The sequence below is a fragment of the Callionymus lyra genome, chromosome 1 (assembly GCF_982586985.1).
Source record: "Callionymus lyra chromosome 1, fCalLyr1.hap1.1, whole genome shotgun sequence".
Lineage (NCBI taxonomy): Eukaryota > Metazoa > Chordata > Actinopteri > Syngnathiformes > Callionymidae > Callionymus > Callionymus lyra.
Genome location: NC_141818.1, coordinates 46,451,242 through 46,477,141, shown reverse-complemented (window position 1 = coordinate 46,477,141; position 25,900 = coordinate 46,451,242). Strand labels below are relative to the sequence as shown.

Sequence of the window (25,900 nt, the reverse complement as noted above, 5' to 3'; positions counted from 1 at the left end):
ACGTCCGCCCCAGGTTTTATCCTTCGCTTCTTGGAGAAAGATGGACAATCAAGAGTGCGTCACGGGTCGTTTATTCGCCGCTCCAAGTCAAACAAAATACAAGCTTTACGATCGGACACACTTTGTCCCGGCGACTGTACAGGTCAATAGTCCCGGGAGAAAAGGCCCGGATCTGTAGAAACGTCGCTATATTTCCCGCCCAGGGGGTCGTCCTTTCCGGCCAAATGGTCCTTTCAAGTTCTCAGTTTCCCGATCCCCCGTAGAGAGACATCCTAATTTGTTTTCTTGTAAATCTAATCATTCAAATGTTCTCAGGTGGGGGTTTCCGTCTTTTAGCCCCCCTTTCCTGGGTGTGTCTGGCTTCGTTCTTTGATCTACGATTTAAGGTGTGATTTGCAGATAAACAGATGTTTTAAATCACCGGTGTCGTATCTCTAATTCTGATCCAAGCTTGCCTCGAACCAGTGAATCAGTCTGAGTGAAATGTTGATTGTGAATGTGTAGTCAAACATAATTTATACTTTATATTTTGATTATTTTTTAGTATTAATTTAAGTATGGCGTATACGTATAGTGTATAATAATTTCAATCAAACACTTGGATTCATGAAAAATGCCCCAAAAAACAAGCTAGCAAACTTTATTAAAATCTTCAGTTCATTAGGCATTAAAATGACGTTGCGGTTAAACAAATCGAATATGTAGTCGAGGGTTATTGTTCTGTGGTTTCGTTGCCCTTCTGCTCTACGATTTGCAGCCGTACAGGGACAGTTCCAACGCGGTGTTTTCCAGGTTCTTACATTTGATCTGCAGATTCTGGTCGGAGGAGCATTCGTCGGCTGAGGGCCAGGATTCCACCCACGTGTCTTTGCCCAACATGTAGATGAATCTGCAAACACGTGAAACAGTTTTCTAGCTGGTTTACGTCGCTCTCAACGGCCTGACAATAACAAACTTGGGACGCAAAATGTATTTTTACCATCTAGAAGTATCAACCGGATTGCGATGAATCTTGATCCAAAATTAATCTTTGTCATTAGTCAAAAAGATCAAATTTATTTCCTTCGACACTAGTTTTAGTTTAAGTCTCTGTATATTAGTTGACATTAGGTGATCTTTGTTCGTCGTCTTTAGAACCGGCATCTTCAAGGTCAACTTCATGAACATTAATCTACTTTGACTCTGAACCAGCCATCCAACGGGCCACATGAAACAACTCGGCTGGCCGGATTTTAACTCATGTGCACCAATCAGAGAGAAACAACTAAGTTAATAAGTTAAGATCATTTTATGGTTAAATTTGATCCGAACATAAAATCAATATATGGTGGAGCAGGGAAGGAAAGTGAATTGGAAATATGGTAGAAACTAGTGATGGTCTGACGAAGCTTCATGAAGCAGTGTCATTACTTTCAGAGTCCACTAGATGGCGGTCTCTGCTCTTTTTTCCTTTGTTTTGAACAACTGTTCTAATGAAACATCACTTTTAAACTGATGGCGCCACCTACTGACCTCTAAACAACATGACACTGTTTCATGAAGCTTTGTCAAAATATCACTAGTAGAAACTGATGGGGAAGTCCTGAGCTAAAGTACGTTTATCAAATTTTAATTAACCGCGTACGTTTTGAGGATAGCTTTGGAGTAAGTTAATTAACGGCTTGTTAAACTGAAACACAGATATAGCAGCGAACTAACAGCTGAATGCTTAAGAAAGAATTCAGACAGACAAACTTTTCTACGTTCTCACTTGTATACAAGTAAAATGACTGTGACTTTTGACTAAATCTAGTGTCTGGTCTTTGAGTTTCGGTATCCTAGCCTGACAGAATCATTGAACTTGATTTAGACATAGGTTTTAAAAAAATATTTCAGAAGATATTTCAGTTTCTTTTCGGCTCCTCGTCAACTCGAGGTTCTCGGCCAGTAGCTTGATCTTCCGTGTGTTGGTGATGACGATGAGCGACAGATACCCACCTCTTGGTGTCTCTGTCCATGTCCCACTGGTCTTCTGCGGGACCCATGATGAGGTACAGGGAGCCCACCTTCAGGTGGAGTCCCTCCCTGCAGGTCCCGTGTGACATGAAGAACCTCCTCTGACCGGTTTCAAAACCCGCCTCCAGTCCTGCATCGGATCAGAAACACATGTTTGCTAATGCTGCTGAGGACGTGAGTTTGTTTTCCTCACCTAGTTTGATGACTTGTGTCACCTCCACCTCATACTTGTCGTAGTAGCTCCTGCTCACGTTCAACACCCTCACCTGTAAAACTACAACAGGAAGATGTTGCTGCAGGATCTGGTTGCAGCTTCCATGTGTATTCGAGTGAGGAGTTACCGTGGTACAAACTCGTGCAGGCAGAAGTCTCGCGCTCCTTCACAGAGAAGATGCCGGCGTCACTCTTGGAAACACAACAGTCACCTGGAAGCAAACATGATTTTCAGAATGTGTACTTGAGAGAAGTACTTTGTTAGTCCTACCTTGTGTGCAGCGGCAGATGTTGTCCTGGCAGATCCTGGAGAGTTCTTCCTGATCTTCCTTGGGACTGTATGACCGACTGCAGCTGTGGTCTGGATGAACGTGGTCATTAGAGTTTAAGGGATTGTTCAAAATTCAATCTTCAATCACGTTCCACCGACTAAGCGTTGGGATTATATTCAGAGCAATCTTTCAGAGTTTGTGTCACGAACCGCTTTTTCTTTGTCCAGCAAAACCCACTTAGAATCTTCTAAATACCTCAATTCTGCTCGTCTTTAACATCCATCTTGTATTGAAGCCTTGATAAAAGGAATTGCCGAGCCTCTAGGGTCCCTCTATGGAGCTTAAGGTTCTCATGGCATTGCTGTTTATGTGGTGACCAGCGACCCACCTCGTCCTCCATCGCACTTGACACCGTTTTTGTTGCATCCACTTATTCTGTGGACCCCGAGAGTGGCCGATGTGAGCGCCGAAACTACCCTGACTGTCTATTATCTCTGTGCAGGATAAAAGTTTTTCTTGTTACACATGTTTTGATAGCAACCATAGCGTGTCGAGAGGTTCTTAAAGTGCAACTGATTTGAAATGACTGTGACTAACTCGTGCGTTTCGAGTCCTGAATGTTGTCCACCTCTCCAAGATGCAGGAAGTCCCTCATCACGACGATTACGTTATAAAGTTCTCCCCCGTCTGAAATCTTGACGAACGAGAGGTTACGAGAGCGGAGTCCATTATGACGTAATAATGGCTTCAGTCCTCCCCCAGCCAGCTGTAATCACGCCCCGCTTTGTTTATACAACGAGTCACTTGGAGGTGGAGAATTCCGCAGAGTGGGAGTGGTTCTGGCAAACAAGATTAAATCTCCAGAAAAGCAAGTGTTTTCAGTGGGCGGGGCTTAAGACCATTTTCTAATGTCAATAATCAATGAAAAGAGAGTTTTGTACAAACAGACACTGATGATACGATTGAGTCTAACATCTATTTAAGACACACTTCAATCAATCAATCAATTAATTAATTAATGTCTTTCATGTTCCACAGACTTACGCTGGAATTCCTTTTAGTTCTATAAACTTGTGATGCATTAATTCTTCTTGACCTTATAAACAATGTTTTTTGGTACCTGGGTTGTAATATTCATAGACGGTCACTGAGGATGGTTGGAGTAGACCCACTCTGAACCTCTGTTGGAGCCTGAACATCAGAATATCCGGCTCGGTGTGAGACACCTGTGAGTGAAGGTCAGAAAGAGTGTGATGAAGGAACAAAAAAAATAATCTTGGAACTCAAAGTGTTTATGGATGTAGGTGAGTTACCTTGAAGAGGTGAATGATCAGAGATCCGCGGTCACTCAAGTTGTCTACGATCTGGTGGTAGCTAATGTAGCGGTCCACAGAGTTGCTCAGCTAGGAAGGTTTACAAATGAAAACAGCAGTTTGTATAACTAGATATGGAAGACTTTTCAAAATGTCTTTTCCCCAAGCGACGTGATATTTACTTACCATTTCTAGGTCTGAGTTTTCAGGGGTGAAACCAGTGGGCAGACTGATGTCTAAAACCACCATCCTGACATCCCTGAGTTTAGAAGCCCTGCGAAAACACAACTGTGACAATCAATACTTTTACCTCCCAATATTGAATTATTGAGAGGTTTTTTAACCTCTACCAAAGAGGGTTATGTGATCATGTGGGTTGGTTAGGTGTCAATTACTCGTACGGTCTATAACTGCATCACGTTATGAAAGAGGACGCAATAAAGATCAATGGTAATTATTTTCAAGCTGACATGGTTTCAACCGGGCTTTATAAACCTGGTGGCGCTGTGACTAAGACTAGATTGTTATTATTTTACTTTTTTGCCGTGAGCATTTTCAATTTGAAGGAGCTCCTTGGTGGAGGTATGCTTTTTTCTTTAAGAAGTGGACACCATTAGCAGCGATTTTTAGATCTATTCACAAGTTTCCTTGTGAACTTCGCTTTTAAAAATCCGTTGGTAAAGACCCTGAAGTGCCACAGCTCTAATAAGGTACAGCAAATAAAAAATATAAAAACCTGGTCATGTTCTTACCTGACTTTGATGGTGAGCATAAAGGTCTTCACCACATCCGCAGGAGGTTTTTCTATGTTGGGACAAAATACAAAATGATATGATAGAAATGAAAAAAAAAAATTAACGAGAATAACTACGATAAAGTGTATAAATGTGATTCGTTCTTAAATAACCCTGCAGACTCTTGAGGCCAACATCCTATTGATTGACCTTGAAAATAAAGAGGCTTATACTCTCTGAGCCATGAATTTTGTCCACTCATGTAGGCTATAACTGCGCCAACTTGGGGTATTCAACAATAATAAAACTTGAATCAACCACTGCAGTAGTGAAATCAGAACTCTTACTCTTATAAAATCAAAGATCATTTACCGCTGGACTCGTCGATGTCGACACTGAGGTCAAAGTGTGAGCAGTTCTCTGCCTCTTGGGACATCTGGTTGTAATAGGTCACCACCTTCAGGTTCAGAAGAGGAGCAGCACAACAAAAGTCATTCAAAGAACATTTTCATGTTGGTGGTAAAAGACTAACCTCCAGTATGCCCTCTCCGTTTCCCTCGGCTACAACTTCTAGTGCAAGATTAGCAGGAAGCTACAAAGAAAACAGGTTAGATGTATCTGCCAGATCAAGTTATTTGTATAATAGCAACAGAACATCTTCAACCCAAACACTTCTATTTCTTACTCTGGATGAGCTGGCAGCATAGGCGGTCTTGGTATTGAAATGGTACCGGGTGTCTTTACGGCCCGGTATCCTCAGGTCAACATTTAGAACGGTATTGTCATCCGAGGGTCTGTAGATCAGGTACTCGGATAGAGCGTGGAGAACCACCATGGTGGACTTGGGAACAAACAAAGAAGACGACTTCAGATCGTCACTCATTGATGGCTAGCCCTAAATCTTTTGGTATCGTTTTTTCCTTCCTGTACCTGTGTCGTTCCGAATCCCCCTCCCAACCTACGCTGACTGTTAAGCCAATTGAAAGGAGCTGCGGCTTCTCTCATCTTCCCCAGTTTTACAAGTGCAAGTAAAGCATAACCGGTTCCTTCCAGGCTAAACCATCGGTTGGTTCTGTCGGGCCAGTGGCTGCCATCTAGAGGAGAAAAGGATGGAGAGATTCATTGGCATCTACATGGGACGAGCGTCTGCACTAACCTCCTGCTGAGGCCTTCAGTAAATGCACAGTCGGGTCAAAGTTGGCGGTGTCCTTCATCAGCGCCAGAGCGTACGACACGATGGCCACGGTGTAAGGTCTTCTGGAGTTCGTCTTGATGGCCTTCTTTAGATATTCAGTGGTCTTGCGCAAAACAGTCTGAGGGAGACAGTAGGTGAGGATACTCTCTGAAGGGTAAAAGCCGTTAGGACGTGGACGTCACCTGTGTGTTTGAGTCGGAACATCTTATTCCAGCCTGCTGCGCCTCAGCTAAAGCGATGAGGACAAAGGCTGTGAGCGTTATCTCGGGATCATCACCACGTAGGCCACCCTAGAAAACACACAAAGGTGATAAAGCAGCAACAATGATACAACATTGTCTCGTTCCCTATCCTGGGGCTTTTATTTTGTACAGTCCTTTCATAGGTTACCTGCGTGTTGTTGCTCTCTTGACAGTCGGTGAGGACGATGCTTGGCAAGATCCACGGCTGTCATTTATCAGGACAATTATCTGCCTAAAGAGTCTGCTCCTGGCCTGAGTCGACGTCGGTACATGGTTTCTGGACCATCAGTAAAGTGATCAGTTGTTCACCTAGTGAACCAACTTTGCATTTTGGACGCTAACCTCCTTATTTTCTTTTTTTCCTGTCAGCCCTTTGTGTTTCCTTTGGTGAGATCTGGATTTTATTTTTGTGTTTTGTAGTGGATCTTGCGCCTTGCAGCCACCCTTGCCTTGTTTTCTTGCACTTCTTGGACGTTTTATGTGTTACATTGTGTTTTTTGTGATTATTAAACTGACTTTTTGTGAACCTCCAGCCTGGTAACTTATTATCCTTCGCTTCTGGGTCATCTTGCTAACTAAACCGTAACAATCATACCAGGAAGTATTTACACAATTCAGCAGAGCAACTTAAATTGAACAAGTACTAAGTATGTAGTTAAAGTGAAAATAAATATATTGTGATGCCTCACAGTCATGGTGGTGCTGTACACGGGGTTGCTCTCCACAAAGTTTCCCAGCGGCAGTCGGTGTTTGTTTTTCACCAGGTACGTCAGGGGGTCACACACCTGCTGATTATCGACCCCGATGAGGGCGTGAGCCATGGAGAACACCTTGACCACGTACGCAGTGATCCTGACAGTAAATAAAACAAAGGTAAGAACCCACACACCTCGCTCACAACAGTATATTGTCAGATAGTTAACCCCACATGCTAACACGCTAGAGAATCAGACATAAATAATATCCCTAGTATGAATGGCGTTAGCATATTTAGCAGTTAGCGGCATTTTCCCCAATATACATAGACAAATATACATTTCGAAAATTTAGACTTGAATACGTTTAGTGAAAATACAAAAAAACATTCCATGCATGAAACGACATGTTATTACGATAATAATTACTAAACTATATCCTTGCTAAATGAATATGCGTTAAGAGTAATTTCAATGCAAACACAATGCATTTGTGAAAATACATCTTTTTAGACTAGTTAACGATATAAGAAGAATGTTGGTCAATACCATGTACTTGCCCCCTCTTTTCTATAGGGGGGGTAAGACCCGTCCCTTTTCTTGTATGACAGCTGTTTCTCGTAGCCTAAAAACAAGACAAAATTGTTAAAACTGTAAAACATTAAAACAAAAATAAAGCATGACCTTCTTGTGAGTATCCACAACCCCTTTTTTCGATTCCATTTCTCCAAACCTGCCTTTTCTGATATACTGCTTCGCCAGGGCTTTGCGCTCGATCCCGACACTCTCCCAGTCCTCGGCCCGGTCCAAGTACAGCGTAGCGATGAGCGGCAGCGTCATGGACGCCAAGTTCTGCTCCACACAGCCACCCGGCATCCGGATAAGAGAGGCAAGCGAGTCCTCGTTGATGGAGTTGTCGATACTGTCGGCCAGAACATTTCCTACATTAAAGAAAATATGCGAGGTAAGGTGAGGCATCCACTGGCGTCGCCATCGTTTGTCGGATATTTAGTTTCTGACCCCTGACGTTGATGAAAGTCTCTGGAAAAGAGTTTGGTACCAACGATTGTAGTTCCACCTTTCCCAGGCGAACCGTCTGCGTTCCTGAAGGAGTTTTAGGTAAAGGGTTGTCGTATTTATGTCAATGTTAGTAACAGTTTTTGCTTGGTACTAGAAGTAGATTCCTTCTTAAGTGTAAATATTTCGTACCTCCTTCAGCTGCCGGGTTCAAAACAACGCTCCAAACTTGAGTCTTCTGCACTCCGTCCATCTAATGTGAAACCGTTTAGTAAATGTAGTAAACGTGTATTAAAAAAATGTATTTATTCCATTTAAAATCTGAATTCGGAGTCAAACTTCACCACAACTCGCAGAGGTTTCTGGACACGGTCACTTCCCAGCAAGTCCCTGGCGAGCACCGTCACCTCTACATTAAGCTTCCCCACCACCAGGGGCACTATCGTGTACGGAACCGCTTTGGAAGAGCCAGCCGACAAGGTAATCTCCTGCGTGTGCTTGTCCTTGAAGGCGACGCTGCACATTCCCTCCGTCTTCGTCAGCACCACCCGGACCTGGATGAGGAAGTAGGTTTCGAGTATAACCGTTGGACAGGAAGTGAGGCGGTGAGAATTCGCCTACATGCAGGTCATTGTCCCGGTAGTTGTGGATGACGGCTTTGATTTCCACTTGCTCGTATCTCGCCACTGAGTACGGAAACCTCAGGTCGACAAAAAAGCTTTTCGTTGCTTTGATGTTGTAGGGCTCGGAAACGCAGAAGCCTGGAAACAAGAGGAAGAGGTTTCATTCAATACCTAGGGTGGCGAGGATTTGCAAAACAATATTACAAACTCTGAAACAGACTATTTGTACCTGAAAGAAAGTTTCCAAATTAGTTTGAGGTGTTAATTAACAAGAGTTAACAAAAGAATATTTTAGAAACTCTGATACTCTGACCTTTACTTTGCAGTCACCAGAAATACCTTTGCCATACCGGTACTTTTGAAATCGTGCAGATGCTTAACCCTTGTGTTATCTCAGGGTCAAGGTGACCCATCTGCTGGGTCACCTTGACCCTGACATAACGCATAAGCATTAAACAGGGCGAGATGGTTACATACAAATCCCAATTTTTTTCCCCAAAAAAACGTATTTTGAAGAAAAGAAGATTTAACGGAAATGTAGCATCAACATTGGTCAAAGCCGTTTATCTGATAGAACTGAGTTCCTATCTCAACTAGCATGGTGAGCCTGTAGTTGGTAAATGCCGGTAAACTCATAGGAAGTGTAAATCATTATTTACCCTTTTCAGGTGATGCACTGATAGCCAGGATCCCCCACTCCGTGATACTGTCCGGTAATGGATGATCGACTATCTTCGATGCTAACCTGAGAACCAAATCAAAAGATAATCACTGCGAGTATTGAGATTCTCTGAGTGGGAAAATCATTGCGAAAAGGAAGTACATTAATGGAGAATAACAATAGGCCTAAAACTGAGCTGTGCGGTACACCATAAGACTTCTTTTGGATCAATATGAGCTTTCTTTGTTTACTTTCTTTAGTTTTTTTTTGGGCCTTTAACTGTTGAGAGAATATAATGATAATAATGTGATAAAAATGAAATTGCATGCTTGTTTTACATTGACTTAAATATTTTTTAACCCAGCAAGTGTTTACCCAACATGCCGTCCGTTGTTTCTGTTGCAGCATAAAATGTTACCATAGCTTTTTTTTCCAAGAGTGGAGTTTTTCCAAATGTCTTGTTCTGTTGCCGACATATCCTCCCACTCCCCCGTTTACTGACCCGTCCTGTCCGGCCTCACTGGGCAGAATGGTGTCGGTCCAAAGCCAAGATTCGAAGAACTTGAAGCGTCGGTAGACTTCGGTTTCATCGGCATACTCGTCGTCTTCCTCCCAATACTCGTCTTGCTCCTCCACCTCCTCCACCTCCTCCACCTCCGATATGCTGCTGGTCGCCACTGTTTCCCTCTCCTCTGAGACTTTGAACACGTTTGAGTATGCATGGATTTGTCTCGTCGGGACATCGCTCTCGATGGACCACTCTGTCGAAGAACACACAATAGTGAGCAGCGATAGGAGGCAACCGGGCCCATCTTTAAGGTCAATAATTACTGAACATATGGTGAGTGAGAGGTATTCGATAAGGTGAGATTTCCATAGTGAGAAAAGGGGGTCCGATAGTAGTGGGCGCCACGGTTGTGGGTGCCAGAGTGGGGGGCATTTCTGTGTCGATGGTTTGGTTCCGATAAGAGGCGCAGCAGTAGCGAAAAGCACGAATGCACTCCCAGCCCTCGGTGATGTAGAGCGAGCGTCGAGTGCAGGAGTACGGCATGCGGATGTCCCTGAGCCCGTCGGTGCAGCAGCGGTGCAGCAGCTTCTCTTTGTAGTGACTCTCTGCAAGCAGGGAAACCAAGGCTAAGTCGGTCTCTGGTGTGGTTGCGCTCATGTCCAACCGTACGATGAAGACCAGCACGAATGAGTCTTCGAATCACAGTAAAACTGAGGTTGATGGGAAGTTGATACTCACCTAACTCCGCTTTACGCTTTAGCAGGTCTGCGGAGCGCCGCCCTCGGGAATTGGTTGGACACTGCTGATCTGAGGGAAGTGAAATAACCATTGAGTGGTTACATGTTCGTGCCTCGTGAACTCGTCAAACTTATTTTTACGTAATAACACACATTTATCTCAATATGCCAGAATAATATGGAAGGATATCAGTGAATGGTTGAATTCATAGTGATAGTTCACCCAAAATACAAACTTCACTTGTTTTCTACTCACCCTCATGTTGACTAAAGGTTGGGAGTATTTTCAGAGTAATCTGTTCCTTTTTTCATAACAATTTCTAATTTTGAGATTTCAATACATTTATAGAAATTAATGAATTGAACTATTTAAAGTGTGAATACTGTGTTTATTTAAGCGTGTCTTGAATAGACCTTTGACTCTATTGTATCATCAGTGTCTGTTTGTACAAAACTCTCTTTTAATAAAGATATTTACATTAGACAATTATCTTAAGCCCCACCCACTGAAAACACTTTTTTTCTGGAGATGAAATCTTGTTTAACATAACCACACCCACTCTGCTGTGATTGGTTAAGTTTTGTCACTGTGTCTCATCAATCCCGGAAGTCACCACCTTTAAGGGACTTGTTGTATAAACAAAGTGGGTGTGATTACAATTGGCTGGGGGAGGAGTGAAGCCATTATTTCATCATAATGGACTCCGCTCTCGTAACCTCTTGTTTGCCATGATTTCAGACGGGGGAGAACTTTATAAACTTACTCCATCTTGGAGAGAAAGACTTCAACATTTGAAACATGTTGTGAGTCTTCACAAAAAATAATCCAATGCTTGAAAAATTGTAACTTTTTGAAAAATAAAAGGTAACCTTTCAATAAGAGAACAACCCTAAAATGACTTAAATGAAGAGTTTGTGCAGGAAGACAAAATCACAACGTCAGCAGATTATTGTCAAAAAGTTTTTTGTGATACCCGTTCTCAACTTCGTCTGGAAGGAAGGAGTGGAGATGTGCAATCCTGCATCTGTGAACACACGTCTGGCATCAAGGCCACCGCCTCTGGTGCAGCCGATGTCTCCGTCCTCCACGATCCCCCAGATCTGAATCAAAGAAAGTTTCAAGCCTTCCAACAACATCACACACGACTCCTGAGATGAAAAAAATGAACCTTCTTCTGAGTGAGTCTGTCTCGGTTCAGCAGATACACCGCGTTGTCCACGGCAACGAAGCTGACCTTTGCACCCGGGTCACCTCGCACTTTAAAACTAAAGCCTTTACCGGGTGAATAGTCTTGGTGTCTTCCATCCACTGGTCCAACCTTCAGCTGGTAGCACACATGAACAAGAAGAGAGAAGAGGAAGAAGGGAAATGGATGGGCGAGAAGGACGGGGATGAAGGAACACTTCTGAGCGGAGCATCACGTACATCTCCAACACAAGAATCCGCAACATCCACCCAGATGGAGTCGGAAACTACTTCTTCCTGCCTCTCCCAGGGAAGACTGTAGAACCCCACGATCCGGAACGATGGCATCATGTCCGGGGTGACGATCAGGGAGATGCTTTTGTGCTGTTGGCCCTCAACGTTCTCACGCTTAGCAGAAATGATCTTCCCCTTGTTCAGCACCTGGAACAGAATGCGTTTCTGGTTTGTCAGTAGTGATGTGTCGATGAAGCTTCATGAAACAGTGTCATGTTGTTCAGAGGTCAGTAGGTGGCGCCATCAGTTTAAAAAATGATGTTTCATTAAAACAGTTGTTGAAAACAAAGGAAAATAGTGCAGAGACCGACAACTAGTGGACTCTGAAGACACCGACACTGCTTCATGAAGCTTCATCAGACCAGATCACTAGTCGTCAGCGGACTCACCATGTATGTCATGTGTTTGACCGCAGCCCTGTTGTCCGGTTGTGCCACAGAGATGACCATCGTCAGCGACATCGTGTCTCCGACGGACACGGAGGTGCTGGACGTAGAGATGTCCAGGTAGTTTTGGTCGACACTGAAGGTGTTGTAAGGTTGAAGAAGGATGAAGTTCTTTGTCTGCTGCTCCGGTTTCAAGCCTGGAATTGCCGTCTCAGCCTGGATGTGAACGAGTCATGCAGAAAAAACACTTTTCCTACTTGTCTTTTTTTTTTTTATAGACCATAAAACACACCAGATTATTGGCACATGTTGCTCTTTGCAGGCTTCTGACTATGAGGCAAAGTTTCTCGGTGTAGCTTTTTGCGGCGAAATTGATGGGAAATTATAGATAAAGATTGAGTCAAATCTGCTCTGACACAGGTATTACGATGTTAATCATTGCTTGTGTTTTAAAGCATTGCTTGGTTGGAAATGAAAGGGATTCATACCAATACACAGATAATCCATTAGGAAAAACACTAACCTTTGTAGGCTTCGAGATCATCTAGTTACAGACTGTTTAATTCTAGTTTTAAAGTCTTTTCTTGTCTCTTGGATAATCAATAACTTACGATGGAGTATAAAGATGCAACCGAAAGAGTTTTATCTTCAGAGTGAAATAGGACATTCTATGAAGGTTCTGTATTATACTCTCCTTGCAAGTAAAGTTGTCAACCAATTCTGATCTCTTACATATAGTCTTTAAGTTTACAGCTTTAAGTCAGATTCCTAACCTGATGTGTGTGTGTGTGTGTGTGATGTTTGTAGTTTACCAGGGTAGTACTTAAACTAATTTTTGAATGCTGTGTTCCACGTAAAAACAGTTTGAGGTTAAGGAAGGACAACCAAAGATTATACAGAAGGCACACTGTTGATTGTTGAGAAAATTAAAGGATTCAAGTGCGCCTTGAATTCCGAAAACAATGGCAATAATATTCAACAAAACATTTTGTGTATATTTTTTCCACTCTCACCAAAATTTTCAGACTGCTTTGTGTTTTGGGCGTGTCAATGGAAGCTCTGGCCACGCCGTAGAAAGTCATGAGCGGCTCCTGCAGCAGATTCAGCTTCAGAGGGACATTGTTAGCCGGAGTGCCGTCGTGGTGGCTGACCAGGATCTGCAAGAACGGATCCGTGTCAATAAGAACTAAGACATAAAAACAGAAACATCAGATATGCTTACGCTGAGATCCAGGGACAACCCAGGCTTGTAGTACTTCGGCATGTCTTTAAAGGTGATGACGTACGGAGACTCCACGATTTTGATGCCGGACTTCTCGGCCACCACCAGGTCGCTGCCTTTAAGATGAGGATCACTGGTCAGTCGTAAGTTCAAATCGCACTTGTAACACTTTCACTTAAAAAAAAATAAATGTATGAACGTTTTAACATTTTATTTTATGGTTATCTTCAGATAACGTTTCCTGGGCGATTCAGACATTAACCAACGACGAACACGAAGCACCGCAGAAGTGAGAGCAAAGGAGCGGCAGCACCATCAAGACGAGAATGCAGAGTGAAGACCTGAGCGACCAAATGTACTTCAGTACCTGTATCGGTGAGAACCGAGGCCTTCACATACACAGATTTTCCCAGCAGAGTCTTGAAGTCAGGGTACGCTCTCTTGAGCTCTTCCACCGACAGCTGGACGACTCCACCCCTCAGCTGAAGTACAGAAAAAGAGGAGGGTGATGGATTCAATCTGAAACCAATCCGGTCAAAAGACCTAAAATGCTAGTTCAGGGATCAATGTACAGTTAAACCAACAATGTACTCACGTCTGAAACCTGCTTAACATCTGGTAAGCGTATCATGTCCTTGTCGAACTTTACGCCAAACACCACATAGGCCGTCCCTTGAACCGGCTCCCCGTACAAGTATCTGGAACACAACATGGAGCATGAGAGCCAAAGTTGAGAGGTCAAGATCCTTCTTTCCCTCACTCTTGAAACAGATCAACAATTATCATTATTGTAATGTCTCTAGATTACAAATTATTGGATAGTTACTGTAATAATGGTTTAATTTTGAACCATCATGACCGTTTCAAGCTAGTATTTCAAGTTAGTATCTTCACTCGCCCAAGGACTCTGTGAGTTATTCCCAAAAAATGTGGTCTAAATCTTGACTTTGATTAAATGTCCAAATGAATCAATTGTGCAACTTAGTTATTTTTTCATCAATATTTTTTCATTTAATTGAAACGTCCAGATTTGGTTTCCAGATAAAAGTTTATATTTGGTGTTGATTTAAACGTCTAAATCAGGGCTTTATTCAACACAGTACATAGATTTAGGACTTTTAAAAATGTTATAATCCAACATTTGCTCACCTTTTATACAACCTACAGAATTCTGACCCGCTCTAGTAGAAGAACTCACATTTCCCCGATCCTGAAAACTCTTCACTGGCTGCCAGTTTCTTTCAAGATCAAATTTTAAATTATTGTTCTTACTTTCAGATCTATTTATGGTCAGACCTTCCATCAGTGATCTGATCCAGACTTACACCCCAGCTCGGGCTCTGAGGTCTGTGGATCAGAATCTACTGATGGTTCCTGAACACGGTTCAGGACCAGAGGAGAGAAATCCTTCCAGACTGTTGCTCCTAAGCTTTGGAACCATCTCTGTGTTTGATGATCTACTGACTCCTTCAAGAAACATCTGTGTTTGATGATCTACTGACTCTTTCAAGAAACATCTGTGTTTGATGATCTACTGACTCCTTCAAGAAACATCTGTGTTTGATGATCTACTGACTCCTTCAAGAAACATCTGTGTTTGATGATCTACTGACTCCTTCAAGAAACATCTGTGTTTGATGATCTACTGACTCCTTCAAGAAACATCTGTATTTGATGATCTACTGACTCCTTCAAGAAACATCTGTGTTTGATGATCTACTTACTCCTTCAAGAAACATCTGTGTTTGATGATCTACTGACTCCTTCAAGAAACATCTGTGTTTGATGATCTACTGACTCCTTCAAGAAACATCTGTGTTTGATGATCTACTGACTCCTTCAAGAAACATCTGTGTTTGATGATCTACTGACTCCTTCAAGAAACATCTGTGTTTGATGATCTACTGACTCCTTCAAGAAACATCTGAAGACATTTTTATTTGTGCTTTTCCCTGATTTTCTGGGACTCTTCAGTCACTCGTAAGTAAGTAAGTATGTAATTTTTATTTGTATAGCGCTTTTGTGTTTGTCTTATGTGTCTTGATCTTTTAAAGAATGTATTTTAACTACATATTGTTTTTGATTGTTTAAGTGCTTTGTGACCCTGGTCTAGAAAGGGACTTTACAAATAACCTTTACTTACTTACTTAATTACTACAGTTATTTTACTATTTAATGCTCAACAATTTATTAGTAGGTTCTCAAGGGGGGAACTCAATTTCCTCAGGGGCCACATTATATATATATATATATATATATATATATATATATATATATATATTTATGCCACAGTTAAGCAATAGAAGTAGTAGTAGTAGTAGTAGTAGTAGTAGTAGTAGTAAAAGTAAAACTACTAGTAAATAAAAGTAGCGGTTTCACTACTTGTGGCAATACAATCAGCACTATTACTAGTACTTGTTGTATTAGTATAACATTGAATATGTTGCAACAATAGAGGTAGCTCATAATAGTTAAATTAGTACTAACAATAGAAGTAGTACTAGAGGGTGTTGTTGCAGTAGTAATAGTGTCTTATTAATGTCAAACTCCTGGACGGCGCCACCATGTGGAACTGCCTTGAAAAAATTTAGTGATGGTCTGATGAAGCTTCATGAAGCAGTGTCATGTTGTTTAGAGGTCAGTAGGTGGCGCCATCAGTTTAAAAATGATGTTTCATTAGAAGTTGTTCAAAACAAAGGAAAATAGTGCAGAGACCGCCATCTAGTGGACTCTGAAAATAATGACACTGCTTCATGAATCTTCACTAGACCATCACTACAAAAAGTGTAATGACATAAAACAAGTTCACTAGAATTTAAATTCAATTTTATACTGCATATAAATTAGTTAAGTAAAAGAACAACAAAATGACCCATAAAAAAGAAAGATGAGAAAAAAAATTGTCAAAAAACATGTATACAGTTTCATAGAGTTATTTCGAAGTCTAAGGCTCAGTGGGAGGGTTTTTTATATGAAGTAATGAGAGATAAAACCAGAAACTTAAATAATAGAAGTGTTTCAATGGAGGCTCCATGACACTGCTCTGACACTAGGGGGAGCCAAAAACAGCCCGTTCGTTGAACAGGTTTTTCCAACACCAGAGTAAGTCGAGGTGAGATGTCTGACATTCTAAATACCTGGCCGAAACTTCCACTTCCAGGATGTCATCTTCCAGGCTTAGGAAAGGTTTTCGAGGCGTCAGAGTCACGTTAAATGCAGGGAGCACTGAAAAAAAAGAAACCAATGAACTGAGAGGGAAAGTATTGATGTGATAATTAAAGATTATTTTAAAGATTATTTTAAAGATTATTTTAAAGATTTCTTTTATTAAATTGACTCCGACTCACCGTACTTCTTGACCTCAAACTGGGTCTTGAATGTGTTTTGCTTCCAGTGGTCAAACTTGGCGGTCACAGTCCATTTGCCTTCACTGTCGCACATCAAACGGTCTTTAGATGCGAGGGACAGAAACGCCTTCGACTTACTTGACCATCTCGGATAACAGGAAGTTGTCCGATAAGATTCCTGCGCTGGATCTGGTCCTCATGACCTGCCGCACCACCACACCGTCCGGATTCTGGTTCACACAAGCAGTGGCAATGTCTGGGTCGCTCCGATTCGTAATACCCCCCAAAGAGTAGCTCGCTAACCTCTATGTCGATGGTTATGGATTCGTCTTTGGCTTTGAAGGACGGAGACGACACAAAGGCTCGGAACAAAACTGTGAAGGAATCAATGATCCGTGTCAACTCTGTCTAATCTATTTATTCATTTAACAAATCCTCGTTGTATTCATCGTCTAGAAGTGATTTCCTTGCCATCATAGGTCACATGATCACAGGAATCACTTTAAAGTTTAGGAGAATAAAAACGGTTGCTAGTTATTTTCCTTTTTCTAGTTCTCACCAGTGTCTCCAGGCTTGTAGATGGGCTTGTCGGTCTGGATGAAGATGAACCCCGAGTGGAAGTTCACCATCATCTCCTTCTGTAGAGTCTGGTACCCCTCAAAGTTTGCCTCCAGGTAGACATACTTGTTCTTCTTTTCGTCTCGGTTAAGAATCTCCGATGAAATCTGGGAAACAACACCGATGAACAATTGAATCCCAGTAAGTCCCATGTTTCAAATGTTCAAAGTCTTCCTCTCCAAGATGCAGTAACAGCCTCATAATGACCATGTTTTCAAGGTATCACTTTATAATGTTCTCCCCCGTCTGAAATCTGGGCGAACGAGGGGTTACGAGAGCGGAGTCCATTATGACGTAATAATGGTCTTCACTCCTCCGCTTTGTTTATACAACTAATTCCTTGAAGGTGGGGACTTCCAGGATGGATGACGCGTGGTGACAAAAATCAACGTTTGACCAATCACAGCAAAGTAGGTACGGTTATGGTGAACCAGATTTCCTCTCCATCTTCCTCTCCAAGATGCAGTAAGTCCTTCATCATGACCATGTTTTGAACTTATAACTTTACAAAGTTCTCCCGTCTAGAATCTGGGCGAACAAGAGGTTACAGGAGCGGAGTCCATTATGACGTAATAATGGCTTCACTCCTCCTCCAGCCAGCTGTAATTGTGCCCCACTTTGTTTATACAACAAGTCACTTGGAGGTGAAGACTTCATGGATAGATGACACACGGTGACAAACCTAGGTTCTTGATCAATCACTGCGGAGTGGATGTGATTATGGTAAACAAGATTTAATCTCCAGAAAAACAAAGTGTTTTCAGTAGGCGGAGCTTAAGATAATTTTCATATGTCAATATTTCAACGAAAAGAGAGACACTGATGATACAATAGAGTCCAACATCTATTTAAGAAACACTTAAATCAACACATTATGTTGATGTAATGTGTAAGTGCAGTTGTACAAGTTTTCGTTAATACCTTACTTTGGGATTTCAGGCCGGTTTACAAACACCTGAATTCCCAGGATGTCGTGTACAGATCTTTGTTAATGATTCAACCATTTATCCTGCTCGTCCAAATCTGACCTTTGACCCCGTTTGCCGAGCGACCTCTGGCCACCATTGATTATTTCTCGCGACTCACCTTGACCGTGGCGAGAGCACTGAAGCCGTTCGCAGCGTCGAGGACGACCGAGGATTGATGGAGTGTCGCCGTCTTCAAGTAGTTCTTGACGGTGATGGAGACGGTGACGGGGTCGGACACTTCGTCTGCCTGCAGGTAGATGTTCTCTGGACTGTCTGTCCGAAGAAGGTCCGGACCCAGCAGGGTGAACCTTAACACGGGGGGGAGGGGCGACCCCAGTCGGCGTTAGGGGCTTGAGGCTAATAAACATCTTCTGGGTTTTATCTTAAATAACGTTGCTTTCATTTAGCATTGATGGGGGTAAAAAATGGGAAAAACCAAAGGTCCAAATATTGACCCCTGTGGCACTACCCTTCTCTCCACTGACTAGTTTCAAATGAACTCACCAGAGGAAGTTTTGCTGACATGTTTACAGATTCTAGAGGTCGAGTTAGATATATATTTGTGCCTCAATTATGTTTTTTAAGGAAAATGTAGATTACAGAGATATTTACCTGGGAGAAGAACTAATCCTATGGATGAACAACCTGTGAAAACCAGAGAAGCAGAAAGAAACACAGTATGTATTTTTTTTAGCAGATCAGCACTTTAAAGCAGAATTATGAAGCCATTGTGGAGCCTATCCCAGATTCTAGGGGCGAGAGGCGGGGGACACCCTGGACAGGACGCACAACCATTCACTCACACACTAATTCCCCAAGTTTTCAGCCAACCTCTGTATGTTTTTGGACAGGGGGAGGAAACCGGAGTGCCCGGAGTAAACCCACATAACAAGTGGTAAACATAGAAACTCAACACAGAAAGGTCACGACCGGGAAGCGAACCGACAACCTTCTTGCTGCGAGGCGATCGCACCCCCGTGCGCCCCTTGACACACTTCTCAGTCAAAATGTCTGCAACCATGAATGACGAAATGGAACAGTAAATAGAGAGCTTTTGGCTCAGCTCTTTCCTCTCCGAGGCAGAGAGATACAGAGCCTCTAGTGACTGATGCACAGATCCACCGGTCACTCACTCAGGAACAAGATTTTTGTTGTGTCAAAGCAACAGACAGACAACATTTGGGGTCTAAACCAGTGACTCACTCTGGTTATCAATATTCAATCAAAACATCTCGCCTGACAAAAAGCTCATGGAAACAAGATCATTTTATAAGGAACATGAATCGATTGCATTCCGACATCTTACCCGTCAAACAGCTTCAATGTCCCTCGAACTCTTCGTAGTTGAAAACGTATAGTTAGATTTTAGCATCTTTAAAAAAAAAACTTGCTGAATTATCTCACCTGAATCTGCGGCGAGCATCTGTATCACCTGGAGAGAGAGCGATTAAAAATACGACAGAGAAAAACTTCCACCGAAATCGCTCCATGATGCCGAGCGACTTGTGGACTGTGGTCACTGACGGGTCTTTAACCTCCAGCCCACACATCCCTCCTTTTGATAGGCGGTTGAGGGAGGAACCATTGATTTTTTTTTGTTTCGAGCGACATTTTAGGACAAAACGTTGCATTAGAAACCGAGGTTTTATTTAACTGAGGTGAACATTGTATTGTTGTTGATCCAGGGGCCAAAAAAAAAAGTGAATGGGAAAACGTGCTTTTTTAAAAAAAACAAAAACAAAACAAGAGACACGTGTTTACAGCGTGTTTTGCTAGATAATTGGCCTCGTATGAATCGGATGATCGTCTGAAATGAAGGTGAAGTTAGTGCAACTGTTGACACAAACCCACACACGACTAGAAGCATCGGTCGACACCACAAATGTCATGTTGGGTCCATCAGGAAGAGTCTATGACAAGCGTCTTTATAGTCCATGATCAGAGTCCGAGTCGCTGTAGCACGGCACCAACGATGACCCCAAACTTCCGTCCGGTTCCTCGTCTCCGTCCTCCTTCGAATGGGACGTCGCATCGCGACTCTCTTTGCTCTCCGGCGCGCCTCGGACCTGTGTCGCCTCAGAGACCCTCGCGTCACGATTGTTCATCTCCGAGTGGGACCTCCGGGCGGTGGTGCAGGGTTTGACCACCTCAGAGCCCGTGGATCTGCGACGGACCAAGGGGCTGTGAGAGTTCCCCAGGAACTTCGTGAGTGCCGCTTCCTTCCCCTGCAGGCCCAGCTTATTGAGCAGGGTGCCGGCAGCGCCCCCTGGCGTTGATGGTGAAGGGCCGAACCAGGAACGGGTAGAGATCTCTAATCGTTTGTTGAGCTTTCTGTCTTCGTAGGCTTTAGAGGGAAACATAAAGATGATTTTAACAACAATAGATTAACTTCTTCTCCTCTAGATCACTTAAATATTAGGCGAGAAAACATTTATGTCGTTGCCTTACATTCAGGTGTCTGGTAGGTCAGAAGAGAGGCCAGTTTTTTGTCCTCCTCCTTCTCTTTCAGCAGCGGGATCGACAGATTAGTCCTTGTTCGCACAGCATCGTCCTGCTCCTTCTGTTTAGCCAACGCCTTCTTCTCGTCCTGCATCACACAACGCCATGTTTCCCCGGGAGTCAGACTCGTCTCATCGCGAGTGTGTGGATTGACGGATATGTCGCAGGCTTACTCGGAACTTCTTGCGCAGGGAGCTGTTCAACTGAAAGTCGTCCTTCCAGCGGGACTGGTAGTCCTGGATCTCGATCAGCGATGGCAGGGACTTTTTAAACTTCTCCTTGTCCGTCCCTTCGTGGTCCAGTTTGAACATGGGGTCCGTCTCCAACTTCTCCTTCTTCTCTCGTTCTGAAAAGTGCAAAACACAAACTGTTTTTTCCATTTTTATATGTTTTCATGTGAGTCACAATGTCATGCTCATTCTTTCCCTCACTCGTGAACAAGATCCCAAGATACTAGGGCACCTTCAACTGAGAAAAATGCTTAGAATCCATGCGTTTGTGTCTTCTCGTCTGGACTATTTAAACAGTTTATTTTCATGTCTAAAAACTCTTCACTGGCTGCCAGTTTAAACTTTAAAATTCTGGTTCTTACTTTCAGATCTATTCATGGTCAGACCTTCCGTCAGTGATCTGATCCAGCCTTACACCCCAGCTCGGGCTCTGCGGTCTGTGGATCAGAATCTACTGATGGTTCCTCGCACAAGGTTCAGGACCAGAGGAGAGAAATCCTTCCAGACTGTTGCTCCTAAGCTTTGGAACCATCTCTGTGTTTGATGATCTACTGACTCCTTCAAGAAACATCTTAAGACATGTTTATTTGTTCAGGCTTTTCCTTGATTTTCTGAATCTCCTGTGTTGTTCTCGGTGTTATCTTGATCTTTTAAGTATATATTTTATTGAGTTTTGTTTTGATTGTTTGAGCGCTTTGTAACCCTGGTCTGGAAAAGCGCTCAAAAAATATAATTTACTTACTAGGACTGAAGAACACTTAAAAAAACCCACCTGTAGTCAGGATCTGTTCATTTTCCTCCATGCTCCAGCGCTCCTCCTTCCTGGAGGCCCCGCTGACTATCACATAGTCGCAGCTTTGGGGGTCAGTTTGCATCTCAATATAGTTGACACACAGATGGCACTTCATCTTAAATCTGAATTTCACAGAGTAACGGTTAAGGACAAGCACGCAAGTAAAGGTTTAAGCTAATAAAAGAAGCGGCGTACCTGTAGATTGGCGTCGTGAAATAGTTCCCCACTTTCTTCTTCTCAGCGTTGTAACGGACGCCTGCGAATCAAGACGTCGGTGATCACCTGACTGAGCATCGTTGTTCGGGCACAAGCTTGTTAGGACTCACCCATGCCGATGTGATTCTTACAGCCTTCGCACCAGATGTTGTACGGCATCTCAAACCTTCACCAGAAAGAGAAGATAAAGATTTAAATGAAGACGGATAAGGAACTTCAGAGTTCTAGTTGTAATAACAAATATAACAATATAATACTCATAGTCTTGTTTTCTTTAAAAAATCCTATTTTCTCCATTTTTAAAAGTACGCTACAATGTACTCTTAAGAAAATAAACACACATAATAAGGCAGGGAAACCAACCTGATAATGAGGATGCCTTGCGAAAGCTTCCTGGCTCGCTCACGCAGGGCATGAGTGTTGTGATAGCCATTGAGCGATCCATGCTATAGACACAAGAATGTAAGATGTATAACGAATACACCAGACAGATCGGAGGACGTCTTAAAATAACCTTCATACATACCTTTTTTGGATCAAAATCTGGCGGGTAGTATTTATTAGTTCCCTTTCTTTCCCCCTGTGAAGAGCATATTTGTTTCATGTAAATAGTTATGTTAAAGGTTGTGCTAGAGATTTAAAGAAAAGAGATTACCATGGTGAAGCTGAGGTACACAGACCAGTCTCTTCGCCTTACAAGAAATCACGTTAAAGACCTGAGAAGATGGTACAGTTGTGACTTTAAGTTCTTTATTTATCTAAAATGACACCAATCAAATGGTGCAAGATAACGACATAAGAATCACATTTTACTGCAATAATATCATGGAAAATGTAAAACAAAACTACGGCGTTATTACGACATACAAATACACATTGAAGTGAGTTATTTGCTTTACAACAACCAATTATATATTATTCTTGTTAAACAAGAAGCTATAAAATAAATATTGTAAACAACACCTTCGTCAGTTCCGTTTTATGCTGATATAAGTTATCGCAGTGCAAGCGACTAAACACTCTTTAATGTAATGTATTTTTTATAAAGAAAATACGACTAAATACTCACGGATATATCTATATTTGCTGCATAAACATTCCTCAAGGATCGTAGCTAAGCTAATGCTAGGCAGTTTACGGAAGTGTCGTATTGGAGCAGTGGCTCATGGGTAATTTTGTTTTATTATTACTTTTTCTTATAAATAAAATAAAACGCTTCTTTCGGGAGTTTGAACTACTTTGTATTCAAAATAAAAAATATATATATTTAGAGAAGGTGAATATAAAACATAATGTGGCATCCAGGTATGAAAAACGTACAGCATTTGAGACAGATAAATAACTAATAACTGACAGGAGATGTGATTTAAAAAAAAAAGAAGATATTATTTCGTGTAAATAAAACTGATATTATGATATTTTTATTTAATGTACGAAATCAGGGGCTGAAATGACATCATCAAACAGTACATGCCAGTATAAACCGGAGTCGATTGTGTTTGTGATTGAGTTTATTTTTATTTTGAGTTTAGTTTAGTTTATCATGTGTAGGTTATATGAAGGCCCATAAATAACATAATTATATATAAAACAATGTCTATATAAATAAGTGTTTTAAATAAATGAAGTTGTGAATGAATATCGAAATGTCGAAATAAATACATACATAAATAACTTACTTATTTGTGCTTTTCTTTTTATGATTATCTAAATTATAATAATATAATATAATATAATTCAATTTAAGTTTTAAAAGGCCATTTAAATAACTTTAACCTTTTCTTCTTTTCTACCTTAAAGGGAGAAAAATGCGATTCCTTTCCACACCAGTAGTTGGCGGTAATACACCTATACGTGGTTCGCCAACCGCCATAGAACAAGAAGAAGAAGAAGACGGCATTTTTTTTTTTTAATCACAGAAGAAGAAAAAGGCGACACATGGGAAGGTTAGCGAGATTAGAAGCGCAACAATCGTTTGGCTTCTAATCTCTTTTTCTATATCACCATCCATTATGGATCCAGGGACGGAACCACACAAGAGATTTATCTGCTCGTTCCCGGACTGTTCTGCCGCTTACAACAAGCAATGGAAGCTGGACTGTCACCTGTGCGCGCACACCGGCGTCAGGCCGCACGTGTGCGCGCACGACAACTGCGGCAAGTCCTTCTGCACCGTGTCTCACCTGCAGCGCCACCAGCTGGTCCACAGCGGGGCTCACCCGTTCCCCTGCACCGAGTCCGGCTGCGGGGACTCCTTCACCACCAACGCCAACCGGGCCAGGCACGTGATGCGCGTGCACGTCCAGCAGCAGAAGATGAAGAAGTACGCGTGCAAGTTTGAAGGCTGCGGGCAGGAGTTCAGGAAGAACAAGCTCCTGAAGGCCCACATGTGTGAGGAGCACACGCAGCTGGCGCCCTACAGGTGCACCCATGACGGCTGCGACAAGAGGTTCTCCTTCCCCAGCAAGTTGAGGCGACACGAGAAGGTGCACAAGGGGTACCCCTGCAGGGAGGAGCCGTGCACCTTCACGGGGAAGACCTGGACCGAGCTCCAGAAGCACAGGAAGGACCTCCATCAACGGGAGATCAAGTGCGACCAGTGCGACAAGGCGTTCAAGGACTCCTGGTTCCTGCAGCAGCACCAGAAGGTCCACTCGGACACCAGGGTGGTCTTCGGGTGTCCCAGGACCGGCTGCGCCCGGTCGTACACCACCGTCTTCAACCTGCAGAGTCACATCGCGTCCTTCCACGAGGAGCTCCGGCCGTTCGCGTGTCCTCACGGCGGCTGCGGGAAGACCTTCTCCATGAAGCAGAGTCTGCGGCGTCACGCCGTGATCCACGACCCCGAGAGGAAGAGGATCCCCAAGCCTCGCGGGAAGATCGTGAGGAGAAGCATGGCCTCCAAGTTGAGCGGATTCAAGGACGAGAAGAAGAAGAAGGAGAAGACGAGCGAGCGGTCGGAGGAGGGCGTCGAACTGGTGTCTCTTCTGCAGGGAACGTCCTTCCTGTGCGAAGCTGCCGTGGACTCGAGTGGACTCTCAGACGCTCTCACTCCACCTCTGGCTCTGTAGAACCTTCGGGGTCTTGTGTTCCGAGAACATGAATAATTATGATATAATACAAAATAATGAATTCTAAACTAAATATGGTCTGTTCCTTTTTTTAAAAATATATTTATCAAATATATTAATGTAATTTAGGAAATAAAAGTTGCTGTACAGCCCTCGAAGAAAGAGGAAACGTTTATTTATACTAGTGTAATCTAAATAATAAATATGTATCCTGGTACTGATGAGCTAATAAAGCTGGACTAGGCAGATGTTTTCTTTGTTGAATGTGACAAACTCGGTTAATTTGCTCGTTTACTAGATTTGAAAAAGACGATGAAATACAAGGAATTAACCAGTTATTTATGTATTTTTGAACACAAAACAAAAAAAAAGTTCAGTTAAATATTTTACATTGAGCATGTAACTGATCCCTGAACTAGTCCAATTGAATTTATTAACTTGCTGAGGTTATTTGGATTAACTCCATACTTGTCATCTAATTTTGAAATACTATTGTATTATTGTATATATTTCATTTTATGGTAGTGTCTCTTTCTTTCTTTTTTTTGTCTTTATTTCATTAATCTCTTTATTTAATTGTTATATTCTCTTATGCCACCGGAACAAAAAAAACACTGTTTGCAACGCTGGGAATAAAAGTTTTCTAATTGTATTGTGTGATAATGTCTACACGTCGTCGAAGTGAGTGCACTTTGAAGGACCAGAATCAAAGATTAACGTCGGCACGAGATGACAGAAGTTAGACCGGAGCAGGTGCTGCAAGGAGTCTCTGGACTCGAGATGAATGTCAAGGAAAATGGAATTTGATGTTCAGACTTATGGTGTCTACACGCTGCAGTATTTCTCCCGTCTTGACACGATCCTG

The 25,900-nt window shown here is 42.5% G+C and overlaps 3 protein-coding genes across 6 annotated transcripts; 1 reads left to right on the top strand and 2 right to left on the bottom strand.

The window, feature by feature from the left end:
• Window positions 1-624: 624 nt before the first annotated feature.
• Window positions 625-19,728, bottom strand: c3b.1 (complement component c3b, tandem duplicate 1). 3 transcript variants are annotated; one of them, XM_087810117.1, is made up of 43 exons: window positions 19,631-19,728; window positions 19,533-19,562; window positions 18,839-18,871; window positions 18,345-18,534; window positions 17,200-17,365; window positions 16,944-17,014; window positions 16,779-16,870; window positions 16,641-16,723; window positions 16,431-16,518; window positions 13,889-13,991; window positions 13,661-13,775; window positions 13,294-13,409; window positions 13,085-13,228; window positions 12,075-12,287; window positions 11,632-11,832; window positions 11,375-11,530; window positions 11,180-11,306; window positions 10,207-10,275; window positions 9,792-10,073; window positions 9,463-9,721; window positions 8,959-9,044; window positions 8,298-8,437; window positions 8,021-8,230; window positions 7,869-7,929; window positions 7,680-7,763; window positions 7,397-7,600; window positions 7,209-7,284; window positions 6,654-6,816; window positions 5,905-6,012; window positions 5,684-5,840; window positions 5,458-5,621; window positions 5,213-5,368; window positions 5,060-5,119; window positions 4,900-4,984; window positions 4,546-4,597; window positions 3,980-4,067; window positions 3,794-3,883; window positions 3,601-3,706; window positions 2,480-2,569; window positions 2,337-2,420; window positions 2,189-2,269; window positions 1,978-2,125; window positions 625-889 (listed from the first exon to the last, which is right to left on the bottom strand). In XM_087810117.1, the coding sequence occupies exons 1-43, from the start codon at window positions 19,714-19,716 to the stop codon at window positions 745-747; spliced, it is 5,262 nt and encodes a 1,753-aa protein (XP_087666243.1). In that variant the 5' UTR covers window positions 19,717-19,728; the 3' UTR covers window positions 625-744. The 3 variants fall into 3 exon arrangements, with proteins under 3 accessions (XP_087666243.1, XP_087666251.1, XP_087666259.1); XM_087810125.1 differs by lacking the exon at window positions 19,533-19,562; XM_087810133.1 differs by lacking the exon at window positions 19,533-19,562 and having other exon boundaries at window positions 18,839-18,856.
• Window positions 19,729-19,856: 128 nt separating this feature from the next.
• yju2b (YJU2 splicing factor homolog B) lies at window positions 19,857-23,109 on the bottom strand. 2 transcript variants are annotated; one of them, XM_087785329.1, is made up of 10 exons: window positions 23,034-23,109; window positions 22,620-22,680; window positions 22,491-22,544; window positions 22,328-22,410; window positions 22,075-22,130; window positions 21,944-22,004; window positions 21,728-21,870; window positions 20,899-21,071; window positions 20,675-20,813; window positions 19,857-20,570 (listed from the first exon to the last, which is right to left on the bottom strand). In XM_087785329.1, the coding sequence occupies exons 2-10, from the start codon at window positions 22,620-22,622 to the stop codon at window positions 20,152-20,154; spliced, it is 1,131 nt and encodes a 376-aa protein (XP_087641455.1). In that variant the 5' UTR covers window positions 22,623-22,680; window positions 23,034-23,109; the 3' UTR covers window positions 19,857-20,151. The 2 variants fall into 2 exon arrangements, with proteins under 2 accessions (XP_087641455.1, XP_087641464.1); XM_087785338.1 differs by having other exon boundaries at window positions 22,928-23,056.
• A 763-nt stretch (window positions 23,110-23,872) lies between these two features.
• On the top strand, window positions 23,873-25,659 carry LOC148089904 (transcription factor IIIA-like). The gene has a single exon (XM_087810269.1). The coding sequence runs from the start codon at window positions 23,977-23,979 to the stop codon at window positions 25,033-25,035; it is 1,059 nt and encodes a 352-aa protein (XP_087666395.1). The 5' UTR covers window positions 23,873-23,976; the 3' UTR covers window positions 25,036-25,659.
• Window positions 25,660-25,900: the final 241 nt, after the last annotated feature.